The sequence below is a fragment of the Camelus dromedarius genome, chromosome 13, assembly GCF_036321535.1.
Source record: "Camelus dromedarius isolate mCamDro1 chromosome 13, mCamDro1.pat, whole genome shotgun sequence".
NCBI classification, from domain to species: domain Eukaryota; kingdom Metazoa; phylum Chordata; class Mammalia; order Artiodactyla; family Camelidae; genus Camelus; species Camelus dromedarius.
In genome coordinates, this window is record NC_087448.1 from 66691230 (window position 1) to 66704018 (window position 12789).

A 12789-nucleotide genomic window follows, 5' to 3' on the forward strand; every position below is an offset into this window, starting at 1 on the left:
TCCAGTAGTTTGACTTCTCCCACCGGCTCCTTGGTTTGCAGTTAAGACTTTTGAATCTTGCGTGTAAATGCTTTTTAAAAATTAATTGCTTTAATTCAAATTAAATCCCAAATATGAGATGAACTCAGATGCAACCTGTAGCTACAGTCTTAGGTTATCTCGTGTGAAGGGCAAGCGGTTTCCTTGGGGAAAAAAATAAATGACTAGCGGTGACAGTTGTTCAGGGTGTCAGGGTGCGCAGTCGTTTTGACAAGAGGCACAGACCGTGAAGAAACCGGCCCATTTCTCCTGGCCCTCCTCGTCACCTCCCGGGTTGGCCAGAAACGTTGTCATCAAAGCAATGGTCTCCCTTTTCTTTTCTCTTTGGGATGGAAGGAGCTTCTTGACAGCACCCCCCCCCCGCCCTTTCCTGCAAAAGCGTAAACACGTCGTCTCTAAACCAAGATTCCCACCAAGATAGCTCTTTCCCCTTCTCTTTTGCAAGTCTCTTGATTTCATTCTTTGAACCTGTGATTGGAGGTTAAAGTGCACCAGGTTGGAAGGAGGAAGCTCTTAACAATAAAGGTTTGAATATTTAGCTGTGATGGGTCGTTGCCCTCTCGCGAGCTCCCCCTCCTTATCTTTTAAAATGCAAATCATGTTTCGGGGGGTTGCGCGCCGGGTGCGCGCTGCGCCTCGACGTCTCCAGCCATTGGTGTCTGTGTCATTACTAATAGAGTCTTGTAAACACTCGTTAATCACGTAAGGCCGCCGGCCTGGGGCTCCGCACGCCAGCTTGTGGCGGGTCTTCCCCGCCTCTGCAGCCTAGTGGGAAGGAGGTGGGAGGAAAGAAGGAAGAGAGGGAGGGAGGGAGGGAGGAGGCAGGCCAGAGGGAGGGACCGCCTCAGAGGCAGAAGCGCCGCGAGGAGCCGGCGGAGCACCGCGGTCTGAGGCGCAGCCACCCGCTGTTCCTGCGCCCCCTCGACCCTTCCCCATCGCGGCCCCCAGCGGCCCCCAGCAGCCTCCAGCGTCCGTCCCCAGGCAGCATGGTGAGGTTTGCTGTCGGGCCCTCGCCACCATGTACGTGAGCTACCTCCTGGACAAGGACGTGAGCATGTATCCCAGCTCCGTGCGCCACTCTGGCGGCCTCAACCTGGCCCCGCAGAACTTCGTCAGTCCCCCGCAGTACCCGGACTACGGCGGCTACCACGTGGCGGCCGCGGCCGCTGCCGCCGCGAACTTGGACAGCGCGCAGTCCCCGGGGCCGTCCTGGCCGGCCGCATACGGCGCCCCGCTCCGCGAGGACTGGAACGGCTACGCGCCGGGGGGCGCGGCGGCCGCCGCCAACGCCGTGGCGCACGGCCTCAACGGGGGCTCCCCGGCCGCCGCCATGGGCTACAGCAGCCCCGCTGACTATCACCCGCACCACCACCCGCACCACCACCCGCACCACCCGGCCGCTGCGCCCTCCTGCGCCTCGGGCTTGCTGCAGACGCTCAACCCCGGCCCCCCCGGGCCCGCCGCCACCGCCGCCGCCGAGCAGCTGTCCCCCGGCGGCCAGCGGCGGAACCTGTGCGAGTGGATGCGGAAGCCCGCGCAGCCGTCGCTCGGCAGCCAAGGTAAGCGGCGGTGGCGCCCCGCCGGCGGGCGCCCGGAAAGGCGCGGTCCCAGCCGCCGGCTGCGGGGCCGCGTGTGTCCAGGGCCGACCGCCATCCGGGGCGGTGTGGGGACTCCGGGCCAGGGGGGCGGGGCGACAGAGTCAGGGGGCTCTGGCCTCCGGAGCTTCTCTAATCCCTGAGTCTGGGCTGATGGAAGTCGAGAGTGAGTATTTTGGTCTCACGAGCCACGTTCAGTTTAGGGCAGAGGAGAGGCTTCCTCTTTCCAGCGGTCCCTCATTCATAACGTCCGAACACTCCCGGGAGACTCCTGGGAGTGTCGGCGGAGCTTGGCTGCACGGGAGTGGGGATGCCCTCCCCACATGCTGCCACTCGCTCGGCGCGCCGCAGCTTCCCAGCACCTCCACCGGGCCGGGCTCTAGACCAACTGTGTACACCCTCCTCCCGCGTCGGAGCCACTTGGGAAGAGTGGTGGCCTGGGGGCCAGGAGGCGGCGAGGCTGCGCGTGGCACCAGGTTTGGCCAATAGATCCAACTTCAGGAATCGGAGCTCCGGCGCCTAGGGAGAACCGGCAAAGCTGCTGCAGCTGGAAAGAAGGTGTTAGCCCCAGGAGCTAAAGGAAGGGGGGCACCCCAATCTTGAACCTTTGATCCGCAAAGGGATTATTTCAATCAAAACCTGGAGGACTAGGACAAGATGCCCTGGGAGTCCCTTCGTGTCTGCAGAGGAAGAAAGGGAGGAAGTGGTGGTGGGAATTCTGCCGCTGCTCCAGACAGGGATCATTTCTCCGGAACCCTCCTTGCCAGGATCGTGTGTGTGTGTGTGTGTGTGTGCGTGTGCGTGTGTGTGTTTTCGCGCGCGCTCGCGCGCGCGTGCATACGATCAAGAAGCTTGTTCCAGAGATGTCTCTGCAAAGATCCTAGGTTTGCCGGACTGTGGGGGCTCTAGGTTCCGGGTCTGCCCCCTTCCGATGTGATAATGTGTGTCAAGTGGGAAGGAAGTTCAATAGGTGTGTTGGGAGAGTCCTGATGGCTCCCCTTTTACTCCATGAAGTCTTTCCCAGCCCTCCGCACTTCCGCTTTTTCCTCTTCCCTCTTTTCTAGCCCAGCCTGGCCTGCATGCAGGTTATGGGCACTTTGCAGAGGTTTATAGCCAATTACAGCCGTATAAATCAGAGCAGCCGTTGGGGGCTGTCTCTGGGCATCAGTTTTTGCGTCACCGGGCACATGCTGAGACCGACCGGGTGGGAAATACAGCCTCCCTGGGAGAAGGCTTCAGGGCCGACCTGGACCCTCGGCTGGGTCCCTTTCCTAAGAGGAGGCGCCCTCTCTGTACAGAGTGCGCTCCCAAGGGACGCCCTTTTCCACAGAGCCCGCCCGAGGAGCAGCTGGCGGGTCCCGGGGCGGCCTAAGGGAGACCTTTGGCGTCTCGGGGTAGTGTCTATGGAGCTGTGGCCGGGCAGGGGGGAGGGAGGGGAGCCGCAGGAGCCCAGGCAGATGAGAGGCCGCTGTGATGTCCCTCGCAGAGGTGGCAAGGCCGCAGTCGGCGCCGGGCGCCCTTGTGATGTTAATGTGGGGAGGCCGCGGCCCGCGGGCCGGAGCCGGACTCCTCTGCGGAGTGTCATCTGTCAAGGGGCGAGGGGGGTGGGTGGTACTCGGCCCGGCCCGCTTTGATATACACCTTCCCAGCCCTGCCATTGTCTCTTTTAGGGCCCGGAAAGAGGGTGGTGACTTTCGCAGTCAATAATGAATTCTGACAAGTCCCTCTCATCTCTCCCCTCCTCCAACCCCCTCCTTGGTTCCCAGGGGGTGCGGGGCGCCTCCAAGGCCCTTGGGGCGCGGGCTGCAGAGCGCACAGAGGTCCTGGTTACCGCGCGCTCTGGCCCCTCCGGGATACTGAAAGGGCAGCCCCCGAGCCAGAGCCGCTCCCAAACACCCCCAAGGCGAATATCGCTACTAGAGAATTCGGCTCGGAGAATTTTGCGTCTGGCTCTCCAGCCCCAGAGGTGTCTTTTGTGGCTCCAACCTGGCTCCGGTGCCAGCCCCGCTTTATGCTGTCTGTGTAACCTAGTCTGATTCTCAGTTTCCTCCTCCGTAAAAAGCGGCCGCCACCACTGGCAGCTCGAGCGGGTTGGAGGCGGCAGCGCAGGCTCTCAGGACGTGTCAGTTCCCTTTACTGTCTTCGCAGGCGCGGGGTCGGGGCCGCTGCGCCCATTCAAATGCGCCTGCCGGCCGTGTTGATGTTAATGCGCCTGGCGGGGAGGGGGATGAAAGCCGGGCCGCCATTTGCTCAGTAGTGGTAATTCAAACAGAATGTGGTTGTTATTAAGGCATTGAAAGGGCTTTTCTTTGATAAGATCGCCTTGTCCTGCATTGTTTGCGACTGTGTTCTCCTTTCAGCGGCTCGGGGGAGCCTCCTCTGATCCCGCCTGTATCCTCCCAGGGCGCTTTTGTTGTGGTTTGCAAAGAGTTTTACCTGAACAAAGTCGGCCTGCGGGGTATTAAACACCTCCAAGCAACTCTCAGACCCTTTAGATCTTCCTGTAGCACTGAGCGCCGCGCGATTGAACCTGTTCTGCTGGGAGAAGACCCCGACCTGGGGCCGCGCGGGAGAGAACAGCTCTCTCCCAGCTCTGCCAAGGGCTGACCCGGGACAGACCTGGTGGAGACGCCAGGCTCGGGCCTGCTCTGACTGCGTCGGACTATTTGTCAAGGCCCTTCAGTAAAACAATCAATCCAAGGTTTAATATGTTGACTCAATCCAATGAGCATAGATCTCTGGTCAGGATAGCTCTGGCAGGGTTTGCAGCAGAAATAAATGGAGGATTAAAAAAGAAAGAGTGCCAAATGCCAAACCAGGTTTAGCCATGTATACAGTGTCCCCAGAGAGAGGGATTATCTGCCTGCCAAACCCCGGCTTCGAATTCCACCCGATAGGGCTGGTGAGCGGTGTGTGTGTGCGTGTGTGCGTGTGTGCGTGTGTGTGTGTGTGTGTGTGTTTCTGGTGATTTGAGGGAAGCCACCCCCTTTCCACTTCTAATAAAACAAAGTAACACACACACCCATACCCACCATCCCAGCTGTTTTTAGGGTGGGCTTCCCTAAAAAGCCTGAATATCTGAATATCCCCAAGACTCTGGTGACTCTCTTCTACCCTTTTCCCCTTTGGGCCTCACCAGCTCCAGGATGTTTGATTTACAAAAATGGTAGTGGGGTTCTGCTATCTTCTGTGTGTATGAATTTCTAGTTTTTCTTAATTTAAAAAAAACCATTTAATCCCAAGACTGATTTAGCTGTCTAGGATAGCCCCACACCCTCCTCTCAGGACCCTCTAGGGGGTCTTGTCAGACTCAGCAGGAAACAGCCAAACCCTGGCCCCCCAGGGCGGCGGAGGAAGAGAAATGGCCCTTGGTTAGGGAGGTTTGTCATTACCCATGACTGATGGGCTGCCTTGCAGTTCTCAGCGCTAACTTCTCCTTCCTCCACAGTGAAAACCAGGACGAAAGACAAATACCGAGTCGTGTACACGGACCACCAGCGTTTGGAGCTGGAGAAGGAGTTTCACTACAGTCGCTACATCACCATCCGGAGGAAAGCCGAACTGGCTGCCACGCTGGGGCTCTCGGAGAGGCAGGTGAGACCCCTCCAGGGCCTGGTCACTGCCCCAAGGAGTCCCGTGGGGAGGATTAGAAGCCAGGCCCCAGAATCCACCTAGTTCTGTGGGCAGATTAAAGCAAGAGGATGGAGGGTATTTTCTTCCCAGATGCTCTTTTAGAAGGCTTCTTCCACCTCTAGTTGTCTTTTTTGGATGTTGTTGGATACTTTTTTTTTTTTTTCTATTTTGGGAGATCTGGGAGATACAAGAAAAAACTGAGTCTAGTGTGACCTAGAATTCTGTTTGGGTCAATAGAAACTTAAAGACTTACTCTTTGGATCCAGCACTATCCTGGGGGCAAAATTAGTATAAGACCCTAATCCCTGCCCATAAAATCTAGAAGGTGAGGCTTGGCGCATGAATTCTCTATATGGTCTAGGAAAAAAATAGGTCAAACTCACAGCCAGGAACCCCCACATTAAAATTCACTCTCAGCTCCAAGGTGAGGAATATTACATTTCAGTTTAGCTATGAGAGGCCAAAGGTTGTCATTTTGAAGCACTTCTGCACTGGCTTCCTCTTGCTTGGTGTGGAAAGGGCCTGGCAGTTTCTGTTTCCCTTGGTTCTAAGACTCTGAACTTTTCCAGTAAAGTTGTAGATAAAGGCTGCCTTGGAACGAAACCTGGGGAACAGGAGGGAGGGAGGTTCTTCTCTTTTGAGGCCGAATGGGGCTTGGAAATGCCCCCCACCCACCACTCCAGTGGACAGCCCGGGACAGGCTGTGCGAAGGGCTGGGGTTGCTCAGGTCTGAGGGCACTTCTTTCGCTGGAGAAGGAGGTACTGGTGCTCGTGCTGAGCACAGTCCCTTTTTCCTTGACACCTTCTTCACCATCTCCTTTTTTCCTCTACCTTTCCATGTCCAGGTTAAAATCTGGTTTCAGAACCGCAGAGCAAAGGAAAGGAAAATCAACAAGAAGAAGTTGCAGCAGCAGCAGCCGCAGCCCCCACCTGCCCCGCAGCCCCCCCAGCCTCAGCCCGGCCCCCTGAGGAGCGTCCCCGAGCCCCTGAGTCCTGTGTCTTCCCTGCAAGGCTCGGTGCCCGGCTCTGTCGCTGGGGTTCTGGGGCCAACTGGGGGGGTGTTAAACCCCACTGTCACCCAGTGACCCGCAGCGGTCTGCAGCAGCAGAGCTATTCCAGGCTGAGCCACGAGGAGCGTGGAATCTGCTAGAATCCTCAGGAAAGGCCCCTCCCCTCCCACCCACAAATGTTTGCCAACTTCCCTAGCACTCAGAGGAAAAAGCTAGGGTAAAGACAAGTGTGGTTGGAGGCCTCAAGGAAGACATTCTCCCAGATTTTGACTCTTTCTACCAGGGAGGAGATGGGAAATGACTACTGGGGCTTCCTCTAGTACTGGCAGAAACATTGCCTGGACTGGCTAAACAGACCAGCCTTTCAGCTCCCTCCTCCCCAGCTCTTTGCCTCCAAAATCTGCAGGCTGCATCTCTCGTTGGAGCCATGGGGAGAGAGGGACTCAGGGGACTGACAGGGCTGGGAGTCAAAGTGGCTGCTGTCTCCTCACTGCCCTCCAAGGACCAGCTAGCCCCTCTTGCCTCAAGGGCAGGCACGATTTAAACTGCAGGAGCCAGAGACAGCTGAGATGGAAACCTGGACCCACCAAAGCGTGCAGAACCCCCAGGTCTTTGTCTTTTTTCTCTTCCCTTCCCAGACCAGGCAAGGCTTGGCTGGTGTATGTGTGGTGTATGGTGTGAGGGGGTGGTTATTGGACTCCAGGCCTGACAAGGGGGCCCGGGACAGGGCCTTGTTTAGAAAGCCTGTCACCAGAGCTTCTCTGGGCTGAATGTATGTCAGTGCTATAAATGCCAGAGCCAACCTGGACTTCCTGTCATTTTCACAATCTTGGGGCTGATGAAAAAGGGGAGTTTTTGTTTTTGTTGCTGCTGTTTGGGTTGTTGGTCTGGGTAACATCCAAGCCAGCATTGAAAAAGCCTTCTGGATCCGTGGGGAGAGAAGTGATATGGTGAAGGGCAGTGGTGGGGGTGGGGGGGATTTGAACACATGGATTTTTTTTCTAAAAAGAAAAAAAGATAAATGAGCTTTCCAGATTTCGGATTTTGTATTTACCATCTTCAGATTTTGTCTGGAATTATTATCTTACAAGAAATGAAATATTTTCTCTACTTACAAGTGAGAATTAGGAAGAGCAGAGAGATGGGGTGGAGAAGGTTATCTGGACAACCTCATTTTACCCCTGAGCGTCAGAAGCCTGAGGGAGCAGGTTCCGAGACCTTCCCTGCCCCCGAGCCTGAGCCCAGCCTTGGATTGTGGAATGTGTGGTTCTTGTAGGGGTGCCTGTGGGCAAAACGCACAGCTGAGCGCACAGCTGCTTCTCAGCTGGGGGAATGATGGGGAGTGGGAGGGCGCTGAGAGCCCGCTCGTAGCGTCTCCTCAAATCCCCACTGCGGCGATTGCGCGCATTCCCCTCATCGGTGAGTCACTTCTCCCCAAGACGCCCCACAATCCAGCGAAACACAAGCATCAAGTTAAAAATTCGATTTTCTATTCTCCTAAGGCAACGTTTCCACGAACTTAGTCTTCTGTAAATAACTTTCCGAGAGGCCCCTCTGACTCCATCCTTTTCCTTGTCCCGCTCGGTTTCCTTTCCCCACCCCCTCCTTCCCAGCTACTCCCACAGAGAGGAATTTGAGACCCAGCAAAAGAAGATCCTTTCAGTGATGGTTGCTTGTTATCTGGCGGAGCCGCTGGGGACCGGGCTGCTGCCCTTGAGGTTTTTGGTCCTGGAAGCCATCGACCTGGGCGCTCTCGGCAGGGCCTGGGGAGAAGGGCTTTGCTCTCCTTGTCGTTCTTGCCACAAGCACCTTCGAGCCCTAATCAGCGCCTCCACCGAGGGAGGAGATGCCCCGAGGGCTGGGCAGGACGAGCCGAGCTGCGAGACAGAAATACCCCCTGCAGCATCTCCCCAATTCCGCGGCCCTTCCGGGTAGCGCATTCCGTTCCAGGATTGAGAAAAGGGCTCTGGGGTTGGGCCCGCGGCGCCCGGAGTTGGAAGTTGGAGGGAGAGTGCCTGGCCCGCCTCTCGGGGCAGAGGCTTCCCGACCGAGGGGGAAGCCGCACCAGGGTCTGCTGAGCTGCAGATGATCCCCAGGGGCCCCCGCGGACCCTGCGCCCGCACGCCCCCCCACCCCCACCCCGGCCGCCGCCGCGGTTGCTATGCGTTGCTGTGAAACGCCTGTCAATAAACCCTGTTTGGACAGTGGAGCGAGAGCACAAGGGTTGTTTGCTTAGTGGTTACAGGTTCAAAAGTCGGCATTGTCCCGCTGCAAGCGATTACAAGTTCTTCCCCTTCCCGGGGCTCGGCCCGCGCGCACAAACGCCCGCGCGCGGCGCGCATCCGGGCGCGGAGGGGCGCTCGGCTGGTCTCGGACAGGCCAGGACCCTGCTCCAGGAGGCGAGCGGCCCATCGGTCATCCTGGCCACGGAAAAGTCCACGAATGAGGGTCCGCGCCTCCGACGCCAAGGCACTAAACCTGGAGCAAGCCCAGGGGAACACGGGGACAGGGCGCGAGTGGGCGGCGCCCGGACGCCCGCGTATATTTTTGACAACACAACTTTGCGGCTCCGAGCGCCCCCCGCGCGTTGCGGCGGGAGGGGGGTGGGGGGCGGGGCCGGGGCCCTAATCCCTCCATCCTCCAGGCGCGCAGCCTCGTGTTCGGGCCGCCAGGGGGCGTGCGCGCTCTGGGAAGAATTGGGGACACCGCTCGCGCTCCTTGCCGCCCCTAGAGGAGAAGGGGCGCAGTTCTGACCCAGCTGAGAGGTGCAAGGTCCACCGCCTCTCCCACCCCGCTGCTCCCAGACTGGGGCACCGCGAGACTTCCTCGCCATGGCCACCGGGCTGTTGAAAACTAAGTTCAGAGTAAGTCAGGCGCAGAAGATTCTTGGATCTGGTGAATGTTTAAGAAAAAAAAAATGGGGGACAGGGGAGCTATCTACCATTCTGAAAGGTTCTTCGTGCACGTTTCTTTTTAAGAAATTACAGAAATTTGGGTACGATATTGATATACGGAAAGAGTGAGAACTCAGGATAAATATGGGGAGTGGGGGTGGGATGTACCAGTATTGTGGAACTCATATCAAAAAAGGTATATATGGGGAGAAAACAGCCCGAGTCTTTTTAACTCGATCATATTCATTTAATGAAGTTAATAAGATGGACTACTAATGAAAGCAGTGAAAAGTTTCATGAGTTTAATTTCTTTCTGATACTATCTCGTAGAATGCCTACATTAGCCAAGAAAACTAAATAGATACCTAAATATATAAGTAGCAATATTCTCGCTGTTGTTATTCACAGCCGCTCAGGAAAAGATAAGAGAAGGCAACAAACAGAAATAAAGACATCTCAGCTACAGAATCTTAAGTGATTATACATTTTAGGGGCACTATTTGCACCTTGTTTTTGAGTTTGCTGTTTGCCAGTTTAACAGCCTTGGGGAGATCACAACCTCTTAGCAAATGCAAGTTACAGGGTACCCTGATGATTAGACCCCAGTGATGACATGAACTCCTTTTAATCATGAACCATCTTCTCCCAGGTGCTCAAGGGTCCTTGCAAAGTATTTTTGAACAAGGATAATATCTCAAATCACAATAGAATAACCCCTTCTCTGAAGTTTTTCTAATGTATTCAGCTTTGCTTACTTTGTCAAAATAGCCTCAAGTCTGTTGTCTCTTGGTCTCCACTGCACGAAATCTCAAGTGGCAAAGCACAAACATTCCAGATGAGAAGACGGGTTGCTCCGGATAGCTTACTCGCCCTTTCATCTAGGAAAGGAAAGACATCCTCAGACACCTCTAATTGTGTGTAGGAGACTCAGATCAGTTGAAGATGCAGTTGGGGGCCTCCTCACAATTCATCAGGATCCTTCAACCCAAAAGGGGCAGAGACAGATACTCTACCTAGATGGTATTAAAAGTTTCTTTATTTTGAAACAATTTCCATTTTGACACCTCAATATAAGTTCTGTACTCTTCCAGGAGCCACCCCCAAAAAGCCACTGTGAATTTAATTTTTCAAGGCTGACTCTTCCTTTGAAGTCGTTTTAAGGCAAGCATTTCAGTCTAGTCCCCACAATTTCCCCTCACATTAAAACTACAGCAGCAGGTCTTGTGTTGAATTGGTTTTGCTTTGGATACTAAAAAAGAATAAGGAAAACAGTCATATCTAAATAATGTAGATTGCCTTGTAAATGTTTAAAATTAATATTTAAATTGTCTTAAATTTATTACTTTTAATTTTTGATTTTAATGTTAATATAATTTTAATGTAATTTACTTTTCTTAAATCACATTTAGAATATACCACTTTGTAACTCCCATAATTCCTACATTTAGCCTTTTTTTTTTTTTTTTTTTTTGCCTTTCTCCTTTTGCCACCTTCTCTTCAAGAGATGACTATGATTTTAGGAAACCAAGTAGGTTTTATTGACAACTGTGGGACGAGATGATTGATACTGGACCAAAACAATTAGTAAATATTTTCTTTACTTAGCTACAAACCAGAGGGCATATATATACTTCTTATATCATCTGTTTCTTGAAGGTTATGAAATAAGATCTAGGGGAAAAAAACCCTTAAATTCCAAATAAGGAAAGTAGAATCTGTCAATTCCAGAGATTATACATTTACCTTGACATTCTTCTTGAAAGAATCAGTTAAGGGACCGTGGGGGCAAGTGCATAGGTGAACTTTTGGGTCTGTATCTCTAGTCTCCAAACATTTTCTTTAACAACTTTTTCAAATTGGAATTTGTCTCTAACCTCAGTGGATATGGATAATATCAATTAAGTTGCTAGAGACCCAAAGTTAAGTGACCAGTTTGTTCTTCTTTCTGCAGAATCCTGGCAATTCTGTGCTGGAGATCTAATCCATAAACCAGAACACAAACCAGTTTTGATCCACAAAGAATAGTGCCCTGGGATTCAATGACAACCAAACTGCCCCTTCACACACAAACACACATTTACTTTAAAAATAATATTCAGGTCATATATTGGGTTTAGGCATCAAATAATGTTATTGGTAAGTAGGGACCTAGGTATTGCTTGCCTTTAATATTTGCATTTTAATTTCTAGGAAAGGAATTCTTTTCTAATTGTTCATGTGTTATCTCAGAACTTTCAGGATCAACAGTCTGTATATCATAACTCTTTGTATATGACAGTAATAGGTTTTATATAAGCAGTGGTTGATAAATTCCTCTCCCACCTCAGGAAAGTAAACAATGAAAAACAATGTAAAAGCTAAAGTCATTGTAGTATAAACAGACAATTGCTTGTTGGGTGGCATTTAAATAATTTTAACTTACTGACAATTAGTAGAATCAGGGACAAAGATTAAGTGCCTAAACCACAAATTAGGAGCTGTGAAAAATGCCCTGGGCAGGCTTCTTTACTCATGAAAGACAGTGAATGTTCTTTCACTTTGTGTATCTAATGTATTAAAAACAATAACCACAACAAAACTCAATAGATCTAGATTATGTGTTCAGCCCCCCCCCCATTTACTAGGCAGAATTATGATAGGGTGTGCATGCGCATTGCCAGAAGCCAACAGAAGAAAGACATAAGTGAGAACCAGAGACCATTATCCAATAAATAGCAATATAGGAGGATGCAGGAAGCACAAAAAGAAAGACTGCTCGTCCGGGAATCCACACATATAAAAATAAAAACATAATTTTTCCCCTCAAGTCACTTTATTCAAAATAATGCACATTTCAGAAATCCATATTCCTCTAGTCAGTTTCATGTGTTCCTGTTAAATTTTCATCTTATCTATGAATTTCATGTAACTGTCTTTATGCTTTTAGATATGTTAATGATACATATTGTTAAACACAGTAGACATTAACTCAGAGTGACATTGCTTGGTCATGACCTTAAGCCCACGGAAAACCGACAACCAACATTTATTCATTTCTCGAGTTGGACTTGAAATGTACTACAGTGTAATGATGACTGCTGTTGTGTGGACACATGGCCAGAACTGAGAACCCAAAGGCCAAATGACCATATGATCGTGCCATCTGAAGCTGTTCAGGGAGTAAATTTTTAGATGGACTTGGTATTAATTACTGAATAAAGCTGGGCGCTACTTTTGCAAATGTAAAACCAAACAAAACAGACAAGCAGCAAGGTGCTCCCTTTGCGGGAACGTTAAATTTATTCCCACCTCATACCTCTGTCTCAGAGAAACTACTGCCTGGATTTGAGTCTTTGAATGTTTTTAGACAGAAAAAGGAAAGCAAATTTGGCCCGTGCCCAAATAGACCAGTTGTCTCATCAAGCCTGGGGGAAGCATTCGGCCTGGCATTGAGCTCGGCGGCGTCTGCGTGCGGCCCCAGCCATCCGGGAAGAGGCCAGCGCCACGAGCCGCAGGAGCGCACGGCGGCGTCTGGGCGCAGGTGTGGCCCCTCTCCTGCCCTCGGATGCCGCGCCGGGCGGACGGAAGGCCGCGCTCGTCTCTGCGGAGGCCTGGCGCCTCCGGAGGTGGGAGCTCAGC

General features: G+C 52.5%; 1 protein-coding gene across 1 annotated transcript; it reads left to right on the top strand.

Moving 5' to 3' along the window:
* The first annotated feature begins 909 nt into the window (after positions 1-909).
* Positions 910-7303, top strand: CDX2 (caudal type homeobox 2). Its single transcript, XM_031465631.2, has 3 exons — positions 910-1598; positions 5083-5228; positions 6113-7303. Exons 1-3 carry the CDS (start codon positions 1058-1060, stop codon positions 6350-6352), a joined length of 927 nt encoding a protein of 308 aa, XP_031321491.2. The 5' UTR covers positions 910-1057; the 3' UTR covers positions 6353-7303.
* The last annotated feature ends 5486 nt before the right edge of the window (positions 7304-12789 follow it).

Coding starts and splice junctions, on each gene's coding strand:
- CDX2 (XM_031465631.2), top strand. CDS start 1,058: ATGTACGTGAGCTACCTCCTGGACAAGGACGTGAGCATGTATCCCAGC. Junction 1,599..5,082: donor GCCGTCGCTCGGCAGCCAAG/GTAAGCGGCGGT, acceptor CTTCCTCCACAG/TGAAAACCAGGACGAAAGAC. Junction 5,229..6,112: donor TGGGGCTCTCGGAGAGGCAG/GTGAGACCCCTC, acceptor TTCCATGTCCAG/GTTAAAATCTGGTTTCAGAA.